At 43.1% G+C, this 24,066-nt stretch overlaps 1 protein-coding gene across 1 annotated transcript in view; it reads right to left on the bottom strand.

Annotated features, from left to right (window-relative positions):
• Positions 1-12,733: 12,733 nt before the first annotated feature.
• LOC143288581 (phosphatidylserine decarboxylase proenzyme, mitochondrial-like) overlaps positions 12,734-24,066 on the bottom strand; it is a 30,276-nt gene continuing 18,943 nt past the window's right edge. Inside the window, exons 3-6 of the mRNA XM_076597202.1 lie at positions 20,388-20,624; positions 16,670-17,000; positions 15,474-15,634; positions 12,734-14,664 (exon numbers count right to left, since the gene is read on the bottom strand). Coding sequence (XP_076453317.1) covers positions 14,449-14,664; positions 15,474-15,634; positions 16,670-17,000; positions 20,388-20,624 — 945 coding nt within the window. The 3' untranslated portion in view covers positions 12,734-14,448. The remainder of the gene's footprint in view (positions 14,665-15,473; positions 15,635-16,669; positions 17,001-20,387; positions 20,625-24,066) is intronic.

Genomic DNA, 24,066 nt, shown 5'->3' with positions numbered 1-24,066 from the left:
TTTGAGTGTATGTGTGTAATGATACTTCATATTATTTCCCCCTCACCCTTCTTTGCTGTTTCTCTGTTCATATTTGTCATCAGAAAGGACTTTAAAAAATAGAAGTCTGTGTCTCATATGAAAGCAAAGATGATTGAAAATGTATGTGCATTTGTTTTCTTGCATGTGGATTTATCAGCAGTGTTCAGCGTACACTGAAGATGTTTAAAATGCTTGGTATTCGCATATTGATTCTTTGCCATGGCGACTGGTGTGATGAAACTCCTGTCTTTGCCAGTAACTGTTTGATGAAACTTCTGTCTTTGCTACAGTAACTGTTGATGAAACTTCTTGCTATAGTAACTGTTTGATGAAACTTCTTGCTACAGTAACTGTTTGATGAAACTTCTGTCTTTGCTACAGTAACTGTTTGATGAAACTTCTGTCTTTGCTATAGTAACTGTTTGATGAAACTTCTGTCTTTGCTACAGTAACTGGTTTGATGAAATTCCTGTCTTTGCTATAGTAACCGGTTTGATGAAACTTCTGTCTTTGCTACAGTGACTGGTTCAATGAAACTCCAGTCTTTGCTGCAGTAACTGGTTTGATGAAACTCCTGTCTTTGCTACTGTAACAGGTTTGATGAAACTTGTGTCTTTGCTACAGTAACTGGTTTGACGAAACTCCTGTCTTTGCTACAGTAACTAGTTTGATGAAACTTCTGTCTTTGCTACAGTAACTGGTTCAATGAAACTCCTGTCTTTTTTAGTATCTGGTTTGATGAAACTCCTGTCTTTGCTACAGTAACTGGTTTGATGAAACTTCTGTCTTTGCTACAGTAACTGGTTTGACGAAACTCCTGTCTTTACTACAGTAACTGGTTTGATGAAACTTGTGTCTTTGCTACAGTAACTGGTTTGATGAAATTTCTGTCTTTGCTACAGTAACTGGTTTGATGAAACTCTTGTCTTTGCTTCGATGAAACTCCAGTCTTTGCTATAGTAACTGGTTGAATGAAACTTGTCTTTGCTACAGTAACTGGTTTGATGAAACTTCTGTCTTTGCTACAGTAACTGGTTTGATGAAACTCTTGTCTTTGCTTCGATGAAACTCCAGTCTTTGCTATAGTAACTGGTTTGATGAAACTCCTGTCTTTACTAAGCTCCAGTGAGGTTTGATCGTAGAGACACATGTCAGAAGTCTTCGCCAGGAGGAAAATGATGCTCAGACAGATGTTCAGCAGTGGAAGTGTTAACTCATTGTTTGGTGTCATATACTGTACCATGTCAAACTGATGCAAACTAGGCCTATCGGTTTGCTCTGCTTGGCCAAATTTCGTGCGGCTAACGGTGAAAAGACGAGCAGTCTTGTCCCGGTCCGCTCTCAGCCAATCAAACACCTCTAAAAGCTATAAGCGCTGAATCATTCCTTCGGCCAAGGCTCTCCACGCCATCTTGTCAGGTTTACGCTCTGTCTCGTCTTACGCTTTTTTTTTTTTGGCTCTATTAAGCGTATTCATTTGGCGTTATTTTGCTGCATGCGGCTTGTCTGTATTGTATTCTTATATTCTGTGTACTCGATACAAACTCCTCCTCTGTCTTGCAAGTCACTAGATGATTGGCACCATTGTTCTGCACTGATACATACAGACCAGTTGCTGATTGGCTTCCCCCCCCCCCCCCCCCCCCCCCCTTTTTTTTTTTTTCATTTCTTCATTAATCCGCACCCCAACCCCCACCCCCTCCCACTAAAGAGCCCCTATGTTGAAAGGAAACAAACCCATATTTTTAGAAAGCTGAAACATTGCCTTTTGGAATGTGTTACATCTTGTTAAAAGGTGGGTGTTGTGTTGAAAGGCACGGGAAGATGTTATGTTTGTTCAGAAATATAATATATTGGCTGATACAACAGCATTGTCATGTGATGAATTTTTTTGTTACCATCATGTAATTATTAGTTACAGTCATTTGAGTGCTTTGCAATATGACACGATGTTCTCACCCCCCCCCCCCCCTTTTTGTTAGGCTGATACTGTATCATTTTCATATGTTGAATTTTTGTGATCATCATGGAAGTATTATAGTCATTTGAGTACTTTGAAAATGATAGGATGTTCTCTTTAAAAAAAAAAAAAGAGAAGAAAATGATAGGATGTTCTCTTTAAAAAAAAAAGAAAAAAAAAAGAAAATGATAGGATGTTCTCTTTAAAAAAAAAAAAGAAAAAAAAAAAAGAAAGAAAGAATAACAAAAAGCTAGCAAAACATGATGCCAGCCTCTTGTTTTTGTATGTCTTGGTATGATATGTGGACTAATTTATATCCTAAAAACAGTCATTGATCAGAAATCGTAACATACATGAAAGTTACTTGTTGAAAATTCTGTACTTTTGAGTGTCGTAGCAATTGTGTTGTGTTTTATGTGCACCAGCGGCTGTGGACAGTTTTTGATGCATGGGGTATGTTTCAGGATGTGCCAGTGTTGGTATGGCATATGTGGAAGAAGATGGTACTTCGGTTGCGCAGTGGGGAAAAAACAAAGATTTGTACAGATGTGGTTTTCAGTGAAATTTACGTGTTTTTTTTGTTTTGTTTTTTGTTTGTTCCTTGTTCATTTTTGTAACCTGATTTTCAAATCTGGATTTTATGCTCGTCTTTAAAGGAGGAAGTGGTTGTTGTTTTTTTTCAGCTTATGAAAGAGAAAAGAAAATTAACCCTTAACTTCCCGGGTTCGAATCTCGGTGACGGCGCCTCGTGGGTAAAGGGTGGAGATTTTTCCGATCTCCCAGGTCAAATATGTGCAGACCTGCTAGTGCCTGAACCCCCTTTGTGTGTATACACAAGCAAAAGATCAAATACGCACGTTAAAGATCCTGTAATCCATGTCAGCGTTCGGTGGGTTATGGAAACAAGTACATACCCAGCATGCACACCCCCGAAAGCGAGTATGGCTGCGTACATGGTGGGGTAAAAACGGTCATACACGTTAAAACCCACTCACGTATATATGAGTGAACGTGGGAGTTGCAGCCCACGAACAAAGAAGAAGAAGAATGGTTAATCAGTTTCTTTGTGATCTGTATATATTTGTGTGCCTCTCATCTTGTCTAAGGTTCTTTAAATGCAGCTGCAGAGAAAAAGTGTTTGTTCATGTTTTACACAGTGTTTTTTTTTGTTGTTGTTTTTTAAAGTGCAAAAAGAATTAGTCAGCTTTGCAGAAAAGTTTATGTTCAGTGATGATTTAATTGTGCCCTTCCTTACATATGTTTTTGTGTGTGTGTGTGTCAAATTGGAATGTTGAGATGGTTTGTCTTTGACTTGTAACAAGTGAATGTTTGTGAAAGACTTTAATAAACTTTTTTTTTTAATCTCATGGTTTGTAGTTATTGAGTGCTTTATATTTTTCATTTCCAATCACTTTCTTTTCATGTTGAGGTTCACATTATTTGCATTTTCAGCCTTCATAGACAACTAAGCACATATGAATATACTTGTAAAGTGTTATTCCACGCCCCTATCACACACTTTAGTATTCAAGTGCAGGTGTGGGAACATATGCATGTATCACAAAGTGAAAACAACACATCTACACAGTAAGAAGAAAACAAAGGAAAAGGATTTTAGTTTATAACCATTTTTTTTTTCTTAATGATACAGTGTTGTGTGCATTATATTTGCACCATTTAGCATGTGCGCGCACACACACACACACACACACCATAAATACACACACATATATATACAGTCATGAGCAATGCAACTGTACACACAGCAGTGTACTGATGGTTTCTGTTTTGCTTTTTTTACAGATGTACAGAGGCATTCTAATGCCCACACACAATCTCTCAACATCATACAAAGTATGCAGTAACCAAAGTCAATATTGGAATGGTTTTATAGATTTCTCCTGCATGCTTAAGTAAATCCAGCAATCAGAAAAATGAAGAAAAAAAAAAAAGAAAGATAAATAGATCTCAGACTTAAAGTCATCAGTCGTTGAAGAAAAAAAAAAAAAAAAAAAAAAAAAGAGGAAAAACTTGAGCAAATTCTTTTGAGAATTTAAGGCATCAAATGTCAGGAAAGTTTCTTGACTCCGCCATACAAAATAAGCAAAACCCCAAACTCCTTATCTGCAGAATCGATGACGTTGGTAGCTGTCATGAGCTCTCCATCTCATGACTGTTAATGATTCAGCAGGCAGAAGTTTTTTTCCCCTGTTTTAATGCACTGCCTGGATTCATTTCCAACTAGAAAACTTCAACAGTGATATTATTAAGGCATGTACAATCTTATGTCCTGCAAAAAAATACGAGAATGATGCTAGTGTGAAGCAAGGGCAATCTTAGATGGATTGAGGATTAAAAAAAAAAAAAGTGAGAAAAGGAATAATACAGCAGCATAAAGGTTTAAAAAAAAGGAAAAAAACACCATAAAAACCACACAAGTACATAAAAACAATGCATACAATTTCCATCTGTTCAAGATCATAGTAATACTGATTTACATTTGTACAAAGCAGAAAATCCCCAAGATGGAAATCAAGTGAATTATTATATATGTATTTCACTTCATTTACAACTTTAATTAGCAATACACAAGATGTTTGGCTCAAGAAATCTTAAAAGAACACAGCAATCAGTAGAAAGAAAGATAATCCCAAAAGAGAATGTCACAAAAGAAAGAAAAAAAAGGGGGGGGGGGTGGCGATGGGGGGGTTGGAAGATGTCACACTCAACAACACATAATGACAACTTCAGTTTGAAGCACCGTGATTGTCAAAAATGGTGATTTCTTGGGATCAGATTTTGTTTAACCAACAATGATAAAGAAATAATTCTCAAACAAAGAATCAAATGTTTTGCATAGTCTACACACATCAGTTTTACATTTCACGCAGACATTTCAGCATAATTCGTTCCCCCAGGTTTTGTCAATTGTTGTTTGATGATAAAAAAGTGTTAGTAACATGGCTGCTTCAGATACATTTACTATATAATAATAATAATAATAATAATAATATAATCTGCTTGCTCAGTATGAATGGTAAATTCTGACAATGCCAAACAAAATGCTGTGTCCATGTCCATATACAGTTTTTGTCACAATTCATCAAGCCTTCTATGACGAGAGTTTTTGAAGAAAAAAAAAAGAAAGAAAAAAAAGGACATGATTAACCAGTACTCCTACAACAGACTGTTCACAGAAACAAGCAGTCTGCAAAGACACCAGGAGTGACAATCCGTGCAAAGAAATCAGGAGTGACAATCCGTGCAAAGACACCAGGAGCGACAATCCGTGCAAAGACACCAGGAGTGACAATCCGTGCAAAGACATCAGGAATGACAATCCGTGCAAAGAAATCAGGAGTTATAATCCGTGCAAAGACACCAGGAATGACAATCCGTGCAAAGACACCAGGAGTGACAATCCGTGCAAAGACATCAAGAACAACATCAATGTATGGGAGACAAATGCGCAAATGTATGGGTGACAAATGCCCTAAAACATGAGGAATAACATTAACGTGTGGGGTTACAATCTGCATTTAGACACTATGTGTATTTCCATGATGAAATCCCAGCCCGATCAGCCCTGATACATGGTCATTGTAAACTCAGACAGTTATGCACAATACACATTAACCCCTTGACAGCTGCTGACAAGTATGTTCATCGGTGAAGGACTGTTTGCCGAACCGTGATAAGACTGGGGGTTAACAGTTCAGGTTGACAGTCACCATTCTTTAAATGGAATCCATCCTTTATGGATGGCATTATGTTTGGAAGTAAAATCAAGTAAACCAAGTGGATGTGAAGTACATCTTGCACTTCAGTTTCATGGCACACAGATACCTGTCAGTTTCACCAAGTTTTGGCAGTGAAGGGGTTAGGAAGAAAAACACCACAGTGCTGTGAAGACGGGTTGTATTCAAGAAGTGGGTGTGGCCTGAGGAAAACACCACAGTGTTCTGATGATGGGTTGTATTTAAGGAGTGGGTGTGGCCTGAGGAAAACACCACAGTGCTATGAAGATGGGTTGTATTCAAGAAGTGGGTGTGGCCTGAGGAAAACACCACAGTGCTATGAAGATGGGTTGTATTCAAGAAGTGGGTGTGGCCTGAGGAAAACACCACAGTGCTATGAAGATGGGTTGTATTCAAGAAGTGGGTGTGGCCTGAGGAAAACACCACAGTGCTATGATGATGGGTTGTATTCAAGAAGTGGGTGTGGCCTGAGGAAAACACCACAGTGTTATGATGATGGGTTGTATTTAAATAGTGGGTGTGGCCTGAGGAAAACACCACAGTGCTATGAAGATGGGTTGTATTTAAGGAGTGGGTGTGGGCTGATGGTGGTAGGTGCTGCCATGACCCTGAATGCTCCCTGAAGTAACAGAAAGGTAAGGCACTATCTGGAATGGTGTCATCTAAAATTACTATTAATTACTTTCTAATGTTACTAATGATGTGGTAACAGAACCGATTTGGTTTTAAAACATATCCCCACCCCCCAAACAAATATTTTTGGTGATTACACATGAAACAGTGAACCACCTCCTTTCCTTATCCCCCCACCCCCCACCTTTTTTTTTTTTTTTTTTTTTAACTTGGAAAGGTACAATTGAAATAGGTCAGTTTTCAAAGGAAGGTCCAATCTGAACTAAAGACTCCAAGAACAGACCTTGAGTGGTGGTCTGGACGTTGGTCATTCAGATGAGAAGATAAACCGAGAGCTCATGTGCAGCGTGCACTAAGCAAACGTAAAAGAACACACGGCAACAAATGGGTTGTCCCTGGCACAACTGTGTAGAAAAATATCCACTTTGAAAAACAAAACAAATACACTCGCAGACAGAAAAAAAAAAGATGGTGCTGCTCTGTAGGGGTGTGGTCTCCCTGGGGAGTGCAGACAATAATTTCACATTGAGAAATCTGCTGTGACGAAGAGTAATACAATACAATACAATACAATACCTAAACTAACGCAAGGTCTTGAGACCACTGTCAAAAAAAAACCAAACCCACCTTTATGTGTATCATTTTCGATTTATGTTCGTATCTTGTTCTGTACTATCCCCCCCCACCCCACTCCCAATATTCATTGTGACCCTCGTACACTTGGTAATAAAGACATATTCTATTCTATTCTATATTGCTGTCAGATTTCAAGACTTAACTCCCTTACATTACTGACATCATGCTGTTAAACATACACAGGAATGCCAAACATGATTGTTTTTTCCCCCAGACAGTGGACGATATAAGTTTCCATAAGTATCTTCTTGAAATACATGTCACCAAAACAAACACAACCCCCAGATCAAGATCACAATTGAAAAAAATATCACAGCCAGAGATGAATGATATCCCCACCATCTTCACCTGCCACCCACCCAAAAAAACAACACACACACACACACACACACAAAAAACACCAAAAAAACCAAACACACTCACACACACACGTGCGCGCGTGCGCAAGCATGCACACACACAAACAACTGCCCAAAACACCCTTAAAACAATATTTAAAAAAAAAACAAAAAAAACAACCATTGAATCATTCATGCTTTTGGATTTGATCAAAATTATAACGAACATTTTACATTCATCATATTAACCGTAAATGGCATCCAATGCACACACACACACACACACAAATTACTCAAAAAATGAAATAATAATAACTATGAAACCAGTGAGTTATCGCAACAAAAAAAAAGAAAAAAAAGAAAAAAAAACACCAAAAAAAACCACAAAAAAAACCCAACTAAAAAAACAACAACAAACAAACGTGAGCAAAACCACTTTCCACACCTTCCACCATTTTTAACCTTCCCTGATCGAGTTACTTAAGGTAACCATTCACATCTGCGTAGAGTGAGGAAAATTGGAATTGAGTGTCTTTCCGAAGGACACCTCACCATGCCGAAACGGGAGCCTCGAACCCTGATCACTGGTCAACACTGGATCACAAGTCCCTCACTGATCACTGGTCAACACTGGATCACAAGTCCATCACTGATCACTGGTCAACACTGGATCACAAGTCCATCACTGATCACTGGTGAACACTGGATCACAAGTCCACCACTGATCACTGGGTCAACACTGGATCACAAATCCATCACTGATCACTGGGTGAACGCTGGATCACAAGTCCACCACTGATCACAAGTCCACCACTGACCACTGATGAACACTGGATCACAAGTCCACCACTGATCACAAGTCCATCACTGATCACTGGTGAACACTGGATCACAAGTCCACCACTGATCACAAGTCCATCACTGATCACTGATGAACACTGGATCACAAGTCCACCACTGATCACAAGTCCATCACTGATCACTGATGAACACTGGATCACAAGTCCATCACTGATCACTGATGAACACTGGATCACAAGTCCATCACTGATCACTGATGAACACTGGATCACAAGTCCACCACTGATCACAAGTCCATCACTGATCACTGATGAACACTGGATCACAAGTCCACCACTGATTACTGGGTGAACACTGGATCACAAGTCCATCACTGATCACTGGGTGAACACTGGATCACAAGTCCACCACTTATCACTGGGTGAACACTGGATCACAAGTCCATCACTGATCACCGGTGAACACTGGATCACAAGTCCACCACTGATCACTGGGTCAACACTGGATCACAAGTCCATCACTGATCACTGGGTGAACGCTGGATCACAAGTCCACCACTGATCACAAGTCCACCACTGATCACTGATGAACACTGGATCACAAGTCCACCACTGATCACAAGTCCATCACTGATCACTGATGAACACTGGATCACAAGTCCACCACTGATCACAAGTCCATCACTGATCACTGGTGAACACTGGATCACAAGTCCATCACTGATCACCGGTGAACACTGGATCACAAGTCCATCACTGATCACTGGTGAACGCTGGATCACAAGTCCATCACTGATCACCGGTGAACACTGGATCACAAGTACATCACTGATCACCGGTGAACACTGGATCACAAGTCCATCACTGATCACTGGTTAACACTGGATCACAAGTCCACCACTGATCACTGGTAAACACTGGATCACAAGTCCATCACTGATCACCGGTGAACACTGGATCACAAGTCCATCACTGGTCAACACTGGATCACAAGTCCATCACTGATCACCGGTGAACACTGGATCACAAGTCCATCACTGGTCAACACTGGATCACAAGTCCATCACTGATCACTGGTCAACACTGGATCACAAGTCCATCACTGATCACTGGTGAACACTGGATCACAAGTCCATCACTGATCACAAGTCCACCACTGATCACAAGTCCATCACTGATCACTGGTGAACACTGGATCACAAGTCCATCACTGATCACTGGTCAACACTGGATCACAAGTCCACCACTGATCACAAGTCCATCACTGATCACTGGTGAACACTGGATCACAAGTCCATCACTGATGACAAGTCCATCACTGATCACTGGTCAACACTGGATCACAAGTCCATCACTGATCACTGGTCAACACTGGATCACAAGTCCATCACTGATCACTGGTCAACACTGGATCACAAGTCCATCACTGATCACTGGTCAACACTGGATCACAAGTCCATCACTGATCACTGGTCAACACTGGATCACAAGTCCATCACTGATCACCGGTGAACACTGGATCACAAGTCCATCACTGATCACCGGTGAACACTGGATCACAAGTCCATCACTGATCACCGGTGAACACTGGATCACAAGTCCATCACTGATCACTGGTGAACACTGGATCACAAGTCCACCACTGATCACAAGTCCATCACTGATCACCGGTGAACACTGGATCACAAGTCCATCACTGATCACTGGTGAACACTGGATCACACGTCTACCACTGATCACCGGTGAACGCTGGATCACAAGTCCATCACTGATCACTGGTGAACACTGGATCACAAGTCCATCACTGATCACCGGTGAACGCTGGATCACAAGTCCATCACTGATCACTGGTGAACACTGGATCACAAGTCCACCACTGATCACAAGTCCATCACTGATCACCGGTGAACACTGGATCACAAGTCCATCACTGATCACTGGTGAACACTGGATCACAAGTCTACCACTGATCACCGGTGAACACTGGATCACAAGTCCACCACTGATCACTGGTGAACACTGGATCACAAGTCCATCACTGATCACCGGTGAACACTGGATCACAAGTCCATCACTGATCACTGGGTGAACACTGGATCACAAGTCCATCACTGATCACTGGTGAACACTGGATCACAAGTCTACCACTGATCACCGGTGAACACTGGATCACAAGTCCACCACTGATCACTGGGTGAACACTGGATCACAAGTCCATCACTGATCACTGGTCAACACTGGATCACAAGTCCATCACTGATCACTGGTCAACACTGGATCACAAGTCCAACACTGGATCACAAGTCCAAAGCGTAACAGTTTCTGCCATGGCACACACCCTCACCACTTTGAGTATCATCATTAACAGGCATTAATGGAGCTGTTTTATGCTCATGTGTGTGTGTGTGTGTGTGTGTGTGTGTGTGTGTGTGTGTGTGTGTGTGTGTGTGTGTATGTGTGTGCTCAGTTGAGTGTGGTTAATCATTTTCGGGAGTGACTGTGAGTGAATCAGCGACTGCCAGTGCGCTCAGGCTGAATTCACTAAAAAGGAAATGTGCTGTACAAATATCACAATCAATATCATTATAATCATCATCATTATCATTATTGTTATTACTGTCAATATTATTGATTTATTTGTGGCACAGTGTGCTGGTCAAAGACACATGTCTAACCTGAGGGAATCCATTCTTGCTCCCTCCTTCTATATCGTTTTTTCTTTGTTTCTGCTACCCAAACCTCCACCCCGAGTTCTTTTTTTAACTCACTCAGTACGGCCAGTCCTCTCTTCTCCTCTACACAGACCCCTCGGATGTCCAGTGGGTGTCTCAATGACCCAACCTTTAGCTTCCGTCGTCAGAATTGTGGTATTCTTTGTCAACATTCACGTCTTCAGTATAAGAGCCTTCCGCTTGCAATATTTTGATGATGGTAATTGGGGTGAAACGCTGTTAACGTCGTCTCTTTCGCCGTTCGTATGGAAAGAGTTAAAACATTATCGTAAGATGAACCCTTATGACACCCTGTCTCTCTCACTCCTCTCTGTCTCTCATTTTTTATTTCTTTTTTTTTTTTCTAATGACTGAAACAAATGCAACTTAACACTGAAATACTGTTTCAAAATCATTCTTAATATAAAAGATCAAGTTAGTTTGTTTTTTTTTAGTGGCACTGGCAAAGTCAGTGTATGAACACATGCATATGCACAGTGCACACACAGACGCACACACACACTCTCTCTCTCCAAAACCGTTTTTCTGAAGAGATCAAGATGTGTTTGGTCCATTATAATATTTCATATCATGAACACTGTATTAAACATAAACAGTTTGAACAGTTTCAAAAAACAACATATATCTGGGAATAAACTATGAATAAATACCACCATCACATCATCAATCCTTCAACACTTTAAAAATTTCCTCAGATCACCACACACACCACACTGCTAATGGAATATAGAGAAAAAAAGAAGAAGAAAAAATAGGCTTTTGTAAAAAAAAAAAAAAAAGAAAAAAAAAAAAAAAAGAAAAGAAAAGATTTATCAAATAAACATGTCTAGCATTTCCATTCACAGTATGTCTATCCATCACTCTACTGATGGAAGATTCACACACACACACACACACACACACACTCACACACACACATACACACACACACACCCGGATAAACCACTGAAGTAACTCATTACCCCCCTCTCTCTTCACAAATCAAATTCTATCACACAAACACACACACACACACACACACACACACACACACAAACCACAAATCAAATTCTATCACACAAACACACACACACAAAAGAAAAAATAAAACAGAAAAAAAAACGCATGCACAATCACACAGACATGGATTGGTGCCAAGTCTGATGTTAATACTCGTCCTCAGGAGTACAAAACACACAAGTGGCAATACTGGTCAGTAGTTGTGGTGTATCTCAACAGGCGGACACAGACAGCGTGCACCTCAGCTGAGCTCTGACGATTGATCAAAGGCCTCAAATTCCATCAGTGTTGCTAGCACCAAATGATACTTTATACATGAACAAAAATTTATTGAAAGCTTTGTCCCCCACATATATCATCAACAAAAACCAGACCACCATGCGTTTAAAATGAAGAAGAAAAAAAGAGTATAACAACGGCAGAAGTGAAGCATGATCCATATTATATATATATAATTTTTATTAATTTTTTTTTTTGCTGCCCCATCATCTGCACCGTTTCAGTGGCATTACTCCCACGCCGCTCATTTAGATTCCCCCATACACGGCCACACCCGGGTTCGTCCGTCGCAGTTCCAGCGTCGGCAGTCCACAGGGAGCCATCGATGTTAGGTCACCAGGAGGCCACACACCAGAGGGGACCCTGCACTGCTGCTGAGTCACTTCGGTGGTGTTCAGTGGTGCCTGTTTCTGATTTAACGTACTTAGGACACCACCTACTAAGCCCCCAACTAACGTCAATAATGGCTTAGTCGCGGAGCCAGACTGAGTGAGCGTCCCTCCCAGAGTGTATTGTGTACAAGCGATGGAATCCTACTTGTATGTTATTCATCACCATCTAAATCTAAGTGAAAAAAAAAAAAAAAAAAAAAGAGAGAGAGAAAAGAGAGAGATGGCAATGAAACATAAGAGAGCAGGACAAATGATGCGTTCAGAATATAAGCTACAAAAATTAATGACAAAGCAGAACTCAAATGACAACACACTGTGGAGAACAGGTGTTTCTTTACAGCAGTATGTGTACATTCTTTTACTTTCTCTTTTTACTTACTTATCACATAATTGATTAATTAATTAATCATTTTTTTCTATTTATCATTATTATCTTCTTTTTTCTAATATTCAGAATAACTGCTGTAACTGAAATATTGGTCAACAGCTGCAGACTTAAACAGGAAAATATGATCAACTGATAATATTGGCTGCTGGTGAGAAGCTTCTTCTTCTTCTTCTTCTTCATTCGTGGGCTGCAACTCCCACGTTCACTCGTATGCACACGAGTGGGCTTTTACGTGTATGACCGTTTTTACCCCGCCATGTAGGCAGCCATACTCCGCTTTCGGGGGTGTGCATGCTGGGTGTGTTCTTGTTTCCATAACCCACCGAACGCTGACATGGATTACAGGATCTTTAACGTGCGTATTTGATCTTCTGCTTGCATATACACATGAAGGGAGTTCAGGCACTAGCAGGTCTGCACATATGTTGACCTGGCAGATCGTAAAAATCTCCACCCTTTACCCACCAGGCGCCGTCACCGTGATTCGAACCTGGGACCCTCAGTTTGACAGTCCAACGCTTTAACCACTCGGCTATTGCGCCCGTCAATGATACAATACAATACAGGTATGAAAATTGTAACTGTGTCTGTTCCATGCCTAATAGTATGATTCTTCCTTTCACCCAAGCATGCGCTTAAGAGACAGAACAGCTGGTCCCGTTTTCAGACATTTCAATCCATTCTGTAATAAGTTCCACACACTCTGTCTCTATCTCAACCAATCGGTATCTATGATTTAACAATGTCTTCTTGCCAGAACTCATCACAACATAGGGCACAACAAAATACATGAAACATAAACAGACAACAAGCAATTAAACACCATCTTTCAACGAGCAAGCTGTGTTGTGCATTTACGTTCACGATTCCCACAAAAGGTGAGTCGAGTAAAACTCTCTTCAGTCTGGAAAATAATACATTTCTGGTGGACTCTAAATAGTCATTTTTGCACCTCACTCAGCCTACAGCAGCATGTGTGTTTGTATTGCTGGTGATGTGAGTCGACTTCTGCCTGTCTTGAACTTTTTGTACATCCTACATTTCAGTGGAGTACAGGTTTTGTTTGCTCTGCATTTCAACAGCATTTCAACAGCTCTGCATTCCAACAATTCATGCTGTGCATCAGATTGTTTCTGGCGCAAAATTGTTGAGGGGAATACAGGGAAAAGAAGAAGAAATCTATATCTATCTATCTCTCTATCTGAACAGCAGCAGGTTTGTTCAGTTGTTTTTTTCTATGTGAAGAAAAAAGAAAAAGGAGAAGAAGAAAAAGCTAATCCCCTGCAACATCCCAAATATATAAGATACAACATTTTAACTTGGACCTTTTTCACACTACATCCAAATCAATAAGACCCAGCGCTTTTAACTTGGATCGTTTTCAACACTGAATCCTTTGAACATCCGCTGTCGTTTTGTTCTGTTGTTTTCTGTCTGTATATATATATATACACACACACATACATAGTCTTCAGCTGAAAGACACTATATAGGCCAGACACTGCCTCCGTTTCATGGCGACGTTCCTAGCGGCTCCCCGTACTTGATTTTCTCACCTTCCTTGATCTTGAACTCAAACCCTCGGGGAGCCTCGAAGATGAGGACCAGCGTGGAGCCGAGGTTGAACTCGCCAAACATGGACCCTTTGGTGACGCTGATGGCGGTGGAGAAGGTTTTGTCAAAGTAGGTCCCGTCCTGGTGTCTCTGGTATGTGTTCGTTTCCAGCTCCTGAAACGAGCAGGAGGGGAGGGGAGGGGATGGGGATGGGGATGGGGGTGGGAGGGTTGTAGTTGTATTTGCATACCTCTTTTTATTCACAGGCACACACACACACACAGGCACACACACACACAAACACACATACACACACGCATACACACACACACACACACCTGGTCACAGTAGATTTTGAAAGAGCCTACATTGGTAGCCCCCACGGCACACACACACACACACATACACACACACATACACACACCTGGTCACAGTAGATTTTGATAGAGCCCACATTGGTAGCCCCCACGGCACACACACACACACATACACACACACATGCATACACACACACACACGCACCTGGTCACAGTAGATTTTGAAAGAGCCCGCACTGGTAGCCCCCACGACACACACACACACACATACACACACACACACACATACACACACACACACACATACACACACACACACACATACACACACACATACATACACACACACACACACACACACACACAAACACACATGCATACACACACACACCTGGTCACAGTAGATTTTGATAGAGCCCACATTGGTAGCCCCCACGGCACACACACACACACACACACACAACACACACACACCTGGTCACAGTAGATTTTGATAGAGCCCACATTGGTAGCCCCCACGGCACACACACACACACACACACACCTGGTCACAGTAGATTTTGAAAGAGCCCACACTGGTAGCCCCCACGGCACACACACACACACACACACACACACACACACACACACACACACACACTCACACACGCACACACACACACACACCTGGTCACAGTAGATTTTGATAGAGCCCACATTGGTAGCCCCCACGGCACACATGGAGAAGAAGCCGTGCTCCCACCTGCCCGTGTACACGGCACGCTCGTTGAAGTTGAACAGGCCCTCGATCCAGCGTGCCATGCCTGGGTTGACGCTCAGCAGTTCCCCTAGCCGGGCAAAAACAAAACGAAAGCACGTGGGTTAGGGTAAGGCGTTCATTAAGAACGTGCATGTGCACGTACACGAGCGTGCGCATACATGCAAGCATGCATGTTCAGTCGTATACATGCACACACACATACACGCGTCTACAACAGACCCCTCTTAATCACACAACCCTGCCCCGCCCCCACACACATACACCATACTACCCTACATACACACACACACACACTCTCTCTCTCTCTCCCCCTCACGCACGCACACACTCACACACAAAACACACACACAAAAGCAACCACACACACATATGCATGCATAAACACACACACACACACACTCACATACACAACACACACACAAAAGCAACCCCACCCCCTACACACACACACACTTGCATACAAACACACACACAAACATACACACACACACACACACTCAGCAGGAAAATGCCTCCGGTGCACCACCTTCCAGTGTATGGGTGAGTGGAAACACACACACACACACACACACACACACACACACACACACACACACACACAATCCCCCTGCACACAGCCCCCCGCCCCCCTCTGCACCACCAACCCCACACCCCACCCCTACACACACTGACCAAGGAAATGCCTCCAGCGCACCACCTTCCAGTGGGTGGCCTAGTGTAAACACACACACACACACACACAAACCCACCCCTCCCCACCACCACACCACAGCCCCCTTCCCCGTCCCCCCAACCCTACACACACTGACCAGGAAAATACAAATGTTGCACCACCTTCCAGCGGCTGGGCGAGTGGAAACACACACACACACACACACACACACACACGCACATACAAAACACCCTCCACCCTCGTACACCCCCCACCTACAACTCCAACCACTCCCCCTCCCCCCACACACACTGACCAGGAAAATGCCTGCGGTGCACCACCTTCCAGTGCGTGGGCGAGTGGAAATACACACACACCCTGCCACCCTCTCCTACACACACACCCCTCCCCACAACATGCCCCCTCTCCCCCCACACTTCCCACACTGACCAGGGAAATGCCTGCGGTGCACCACCTTCCAGTGCGTGGGCGAGTGGAAGCGGTGGTAGTCGCCGGGAGCCAGGTAGACGATGCAGTGGAACAGGTCGTGGTGCGGCTGCAGCCCCAACTGTCGCTGGTAGTCCTTGTCAGACAGGTGCAGGCCAATGTCACTGGCACCTGCTGCACCACCTGCAGCGGCACTACCTGTGCTGGCGCCGCGGGGCCACCACGTCTGGGGGCCCAGGAACCCCCTTAGAGAGTACGTCACCCCTTTCACCTGCTCCAGCACCCCGTTTTCCACCCGTCCATAGTTCAGGATCGTGCCGTCCGCGGGACTCGTCTGAGGAGAGAAAAAAGCAAAAACAAAAAAAACAAACAAAAAAAAAACCAACAAACATGGAACATGTCAAGTCATCACACACACAAAAAGAAACCAAACAACACACACACAAACAACAACACAACAAGAGGCAAAGCCTTCAAGACTGACTTGTGCTTCGCGCTTTATCCAGTCACAAGGAATCATGAGTTTGAAAAAAAAAAAAAAGATATTTAAAAAATCGTTGAAAAGTGCTTTGTATTAAATATGACAGATAAAATAAGCTTGTGAGAGGAAAAAACAGAAAACAAGAGAGGCAAGGTCTTCAAAACTCACTTGTGATACACTTTAAAAAAAAATCCAAGCTTTTTATGTATTGAGTATAATTTCAAAATGTAATGTTTAAGATGAGAAAGATAAGTTTAAAGCAAATTAAGTCCCCTAGCATTAATTACAGAGTAATTTCCCTTTTTTACCATCTGCACCAAAACGTTTGCAAAATAAATAAAACTTCCATGCTTAGCAAAAGAAGTTCCTGTTTGAACAAAAAATGACAATGATGACTGCTCTTGTTGTTGGGTCAGAATATCAGATAAAAGTGCCAAGTTTAGAGAATACAAAAAATATAAATATAACAGCAAATGTAGTTTGCATATAATTAGGCTGCTTCTTTTTTTGTGTGTGCCCATCCCAGAGGTGCAATATTGTTTTAAACAAGATGACTGGAAAGAACTGATTTTTTCCTATTTTTATGCCTAATTTGGTGTCAACTGACAAAGTATTTGCAGAGAAAATGTCAATGTTAAAGTTTACCACGGACACACTGACATACAGACACACACACACACACACACACAGACAACCGAACACCGGGTCAAAACATAGACTCACTTTGTTTACACAAGTGAGTCAAAAAAGAAAGAAAGAAAAAAGAATAAAAAAATAAGGTATGCCAGCGGAATGGAACCATGCATGTTTAGTTCCAAAGCAAGCAGACTGATCCCCACTGACGTCATTCGACTAAATTCAATACTTTTTGACGTTCTCTTCTCCCATGCGACAAATAGATGTGATTATAGTGGACGTAATAACGCCGTTTAAATAACGTTTTTTTGTGTGTTTTATTATATCTCGATTATTCTTTTGTTTCGGTGGGGTAAAGGAGACTTTGCTACCCCTTGAAGCACAACAATCTCCAGATCTGCATGAACCAGTCAAGGCCAACAACGAGCTGAAAGAAACGATCGATTCAATTTTTCTTCTATGTTCATTCCAGTTAATTCAGTGTCCACTTTAGAATATTTGTATGCAGTATATTTATATGCAGTAAACACGTCGATGGTGTAGTTAGTATTACTATATGTGTTCCATCCAGAATTTGAATTTCATTCCTTTTAATTGTGAACACGAAACAACGAGAAGGTCCCATCAACTGCAATACGACATCCCATCCAACAGAACACAGTACCGGCAGACAGATGACAGTCTCTTTCCTAGAACCATCCCGGATTGGAACTTGCCCACTGAAGCCGCCTCTGTACCATCCCTGGCAGCTTTCCAGGCCAGGGTGGCCAACCTCTGACCAGTTCCAAAAAACAGCCATCCCCTCCCCCGTCCCCCCCCCCGCCCCTAAACTTTAGGGAGGGGGGGGGGGAGATGGCTGTAAAACCTGTTCAACTCCGAGCCAACCAAAACAGCCCACTCGGACCCCCCCCCCCCCCCCCCCCCACACACACACACACCTCCCCACCCCCAGCCCGGAAAAAAAATTGTGTAGCTGATTCATCGACATGTCGATGTTGGCTACCCATCCAGAAGAAGAAGAAGAGGTCATGTCTTCGAAGACAACCTACTTCCCAGCCGTCTAACTCAGTGGGAAATGGTGTTTAGAATTTTTGGATTTCGGAACAAACCTCAACGAAATAAACCGGAAAAAACGGGTTAATTCAGGGGACTTACAACCTGTTACTGGTATGACTGTGAAGATTTTTTCTCAAACTATGTTTGAGTAAAATTTAGTATTGGGAAACAAAGTCTTTCCAGAGAAAATGGCAATGTTAAAGTTTACCATGGACACATAGACACACAAACACACAACTGAAAACCACAACTACCATCCCGATGATGGCGTCTCGTCAAGTGATGTCATTTTGATTTTGCGTCATGGTAAAGAAATCTTTGCCTGAAAAAGAAGAGCTTGTGGCTCGACACGTTGCCCTCTTTTATCTCGTGTCAGTCGACATGCATTTACTTACCAACATTCTTTAAACCTGCCTCTCGCTGTTGTGTTGATTCCTACTTGATTACAAAACTTACAATACTGGTACATTCAACTCTTTCAGTTCTGCGCCTGAGCAATGCTCTGGGCGTCGTCGGAACTCAGTTTCAATGAAACGATTTTCATGTTTCAACACAATAATATCCATCAACTGCTGCAAGCAAAGGGAATTAAATGTTGCAGTACATGACTTCCAGCTGTGTCTACACGTCAGTTTCGGGAGAGGGAGAGATAGAGGAACGGCCCCCAGATATGAGGGTTAGCTGCGATGTATGTCAGGCTTGCCTGGTCGAATAAGCAGTCCCAGACCAAATGGCGATGTACCTACCAGGACGGGGCGGGGTAACATGTGGCACTGTTACACCATATCAAATTCCCCATGTGTCCAATGACGGGTACATCATGCGAGTAAGAGGCGCATAAAAACCTCTAGCCCCGGTGAAGGAAAACCTCGGAGAAACAAACCAGGGTAGGGGATGTTCATAAAGCCTTGATCAGTAAGTCGCCTACGAGAGGGAAACTCGGACAAGAAAACCAACACCGAAGACGGATGTACTGGGCCCCTGGCGCGTAACGGCAGTACAACGCATCTTCGTCATGGATGGACAACCTCTCAGTTCTTCAGAAGTCCTTTAAGTAATTTCCTGTAACTGTATTTAGAGTTGTTTTGTTGTTGTTGTTGTTTTTTCTTCCAAATTTCACCCACATTTTTACCCTCATTTGCCCAGTTTCCCCCAACCCTCCATTCATCCACATCTCCCACCCCTTCTAACCGATAATACTCAGATGTATTCATAAATACTTTAACAAAATGTCTTCAATCACCGATATGTGTGACGGGACATTAAACAAAATTCCTCCTCCTCTCAGTTCTTCATATCCGCTGCCTCCAGGTCAGTCACGGCGCCGCATATTTCTTGGACGGATTTCAATTACAGACAGACTTCATACACAAAAAAGACACTGACCAATCTAATCTTCCACCCAGTGACAAGTTTATCAAGTTAAAAAAAAGAAAGAAAAAAGTTTGTGACCGTGTTTCTCACCAACACCCCACCACTCTCACCAACACCCCCCGCCCCCACACCATCCTCACCACCACCACCACCACCACACTCCCAAAAACTCACCAACACATGATCGTCGTCGATGGGCCGCACGTGGGGCTTGAGCTGCCTGCGGAAGAACTCGCCCAGGTTCCGGTAGTGCCTGAGGTCCTCCACCTCCGCCTCGTCCAGCCGGCAGCCGAACATCCAGATGTACAGGCTGAGCAGGGGCCGCCTGAGGAAGACGGGCAGCTCCAGGCGGTTGAAGCGTCCCCACAGGCGGGAGATGGCCTTCAGGGGCATCTTGCGGTACAGGGTCACCTGGTGTGGGAAGGGAGGTGGGTGGTGGAGGTGGGTGGGGGTTGGGGGGTGGGGGATGTGCCACGGATTAGTTTGAATAAAAGATAGGTCAGGGCCAAGCTCTGGTCAGATCGGATTTGGTGGGGTGTGGTCGGACTGCGTCAGGTCTGGTCTGGTTGGGTCAGATCGGATTGGGTCAGGTCTTGTCGGGCTGGATTGGGTCAGGTATTGTTGGATCGGATTAGGTCAGGTCTGGTCGGGTTGGATTGGGTCAGGTCTTGTTGGGTTGGATTGGGTCAGGTCTTGTTGGGTCGGATTGGGTGAGGTCTGGTCTGGTAGGTCGGGTAGGATTGGGTTAGATCGGATTGGGTCGGATTGGTTCAGGTCTGGTCGGGTCAATTAAAGAAAAAAAAAAAGAAGTCTTTATATTTTTTGTTTTGTTTCGACATGAAAACATTACTAATATAAACACCCCGCAAGTCTCCTGGGACTGATTTATGTATGCCTCCCTCCGTATGCTGAATAAGAACAACTGAATAAGAACAACTGAACACCATCGCATGCAGCAGCGCACAGTCTCCTGTGTTGTGTGGCCTTCTGGTGACCTCACGTCCATTGCTCCCAGCGGACTGACTACTGGCACTGGGGCTGCGGGAGACGATCCTTCGCACAACTCTGTGTGTGTGTGTGTGTGTGTGTGCGCGCGCGTGTGTGTGTGTGTGTTTGTGTATGCGCGTGTGTGTGTGTGTACGCGCGCGCGCGCGCGCCCTCATCACCCATCGCCACATTTCTTTTCCCGCATCCCATCTCCTGTCATGTCAACATTGCAAACACACACACACACACGCACGCGCGCATATACACCCACATAAATATACACTATGCACACACATACATGTGCCCGCGCAGACACACACACACATAAATGTACAATATGCACGCGCACACACACACACACACACACTTACCCACGCAAATATGCACACACATAAATATACACTATGCACACACACACACACACTTTACATACACACACGCATACACACACCAATGCCCCCCCCCCCCCATTCCCAACACACACTACGTACACACACACACACACACAAACCCCACCCTCCCCCTCATCCCCCTTCCCTCAACCCACACACAACCCCAACTCTTCCCAACACACACACACACACACACAAACCCCCCTTCCCTCACCCCGCAACACACACACACACACAACCCCCAACCCTTACACACACACACTCACAACCCTCCTCAACACACACACACACACACACACTCACTCACAATAGATCGCAGTCGCTTTTTGTGAGATCTCCGCAAGCAAAACACCCGCACAAGCCTCTTCTTCCAAGGAGCCACGCGCCGCTGCACGTGCACTCGAGTCCGGAACGTGGTCTGTCTGTTAGTAGTCGTGTTACAGACGTTACTGTGGTGGTGGTGGTGGTGGTGGTGTCCTCCGTTGGCAACCAGCAGAGGCAAAGAGAGGAAAGACGGGACACGCTGTCTGTTTTTGTTGTTGTTGTGCACGTCCGCTCTTTCCATTTTTCCCCCCCTCTCTTTCTTTTCGACTGGTGATGATAGTGGAAGTTTGTGTGTGTGTGTATGTGTGTGTGTGTGTGAGTGTGTGTGTGTGTGTCGCTTTATTCCTGAACTTTTCGTTCAGTCATTAACTGATGGACCTGATCACAAGATAACGTCAAGCTGCGTAAGACTGAACTCCACGGCTGTCCGACGGGTTTTTCCCTGCATCTTGCAGCGGTGTTACTGCCATCAGACTAAAAAAAACAAAAACAAGAGAGGCAAGGCCTTCAAGACTCACTTGTGATAAATGAAGTCCCCTAGCATTAATTACAGAGTAATTTCCCTTTTTTTTACTATCTGCACCAAAACGTTTGCAAAATAAATAAAAATTCCATGCTTAGCAAAAGAAGTTCCTGTTTGAACAAAAAATGATAATAATGACTCCTCTTGTTGTTGGGTCAGAATAAGAGGTCAAAGTGCCAAGTTTAGAGAATACAAAAAATATAAATATAACAGTAAATGCAGTTTGCATATAATTAGGCTTCTTTTTTTAAATTATTTTTTTGTGCCCATCCCAGAGGTGCAATATTGTTTTAAACAAGATGACTGGGAAGAACTGAATTTTTCCTATTTTTATGCTAAATTTGGTGTCAACTGACAAAGTATTTGCAGAGAAAATGTCAATGTTAAAGTTTACCACGGACACACACACACACACACACACACACACACACACAGACAAACGAGCACCGGGTTAAAACATAGACTCACTTTGTTTACACAAGTGAGTCAAAAAAACAGGGAAAGAAAAGAAAAAAAACAAAAACCAACCCTGCAAGCATGTGATGTATAAAAACAAACAAACAAAAATAGCGCCCTCAAAACAAATAAAAGAACGAAAATTGTAAAAGAACAGTTGAAACTTCGCTACCAAACCTTCTAATGCAGAGAGAATTACACACGGGAGAGAACCGTCATTATCATTATCATTATTATTATATTATCTTCTCCCCTTTTTTTTTTTTTTTAAAAAAAACAACAACAAACAACAAAGACGGTGTATTCTTTTGTGGTTTGTGCTGTTACATGGATCTGACTCCAGCGTGCACTGGTTTATTCCATGCACATGTACTGGTTCGAATCACGGCACAGCCCCCGAAACTTTCTCCCCCTCCACTAGACCTTGAGTGGTGGTCTGGACGCTAGTCATTCGGATGAGACGATAAACCGAGGTCCCGTGTGCAGCATGCACTTAGCGCACGTAAAAGAACCCACGGCAACAAAAGGGTTGTTTCTGGCAAAATTCTGTAGAAAAATCCACTTAGGAAAAACACATAAAACTGCACACAGGTTAAAAAAAGAAAAAGAAGAAAAAAAAAGGGTGGCGCTGTAGTATGGCGACGCGCTCTCCCTGGGAAGAGCAGCCCGAATTTCACACAGAGAAATCTGTTGTGATAAAAAGAAATACAAATACAAACACAAATACTCTCACGGCGGATTTGGAAAGAATCCAAGCCTTTGGCCTGCTTTGCCTTGGAACTGAAGTGGTGTGGTGTTGGAAATGAGATGGTGTCGTGTTGGTAATGAGGTGGTGTCGTGTTAGAAATGAAATGGTGTCTTGTTGGTAATGAGGTAATGTGTTAGAAATGAAATGCTGTCGTGCAAAGAAATGGTGTCGTGTTAGTAACGAGGTGGTGTCGTGTCAGAAATGAAATGGTGTCAAGTTGGTAATGAGGTAATGTGTTAGAAATGAAATGGTGTCGTGTTGGTAATGAGGTGATGTGTTTGAAATGAAACGATGTCATGTTGGCAATGAGGTAATGTGTTAGAAATGAAATGGTGTCTTGTTGGTAATGAGGTGATGTCGTGTCAGAAATGAAATGGTGTCGTGTCAGAAATGAAATGGTGTCGTGTTGGTAATGAGGTGATG

This window comes from Babylonia areolata, chromosome 12 (assembly GCF_041734735.1).
Source record: "Babylonia areolata isolate BAREFJ2019XMU chromosome 12, ASM4173473v1, whole genome shotgun sequence".
NCBI classification, from domain to species: domain Eukaryota; kingdom Metazoa; phylum Mollusca; class Gastropoda; order Neogastropoda; family Buccinidae; genus Babylonia; species Babylonia areolata.
The sequence above is the reverse complement of the archived record's forward strand: the minus strand, read 5'-3'. Positions and strand labels throughout refer to the sequence as shown.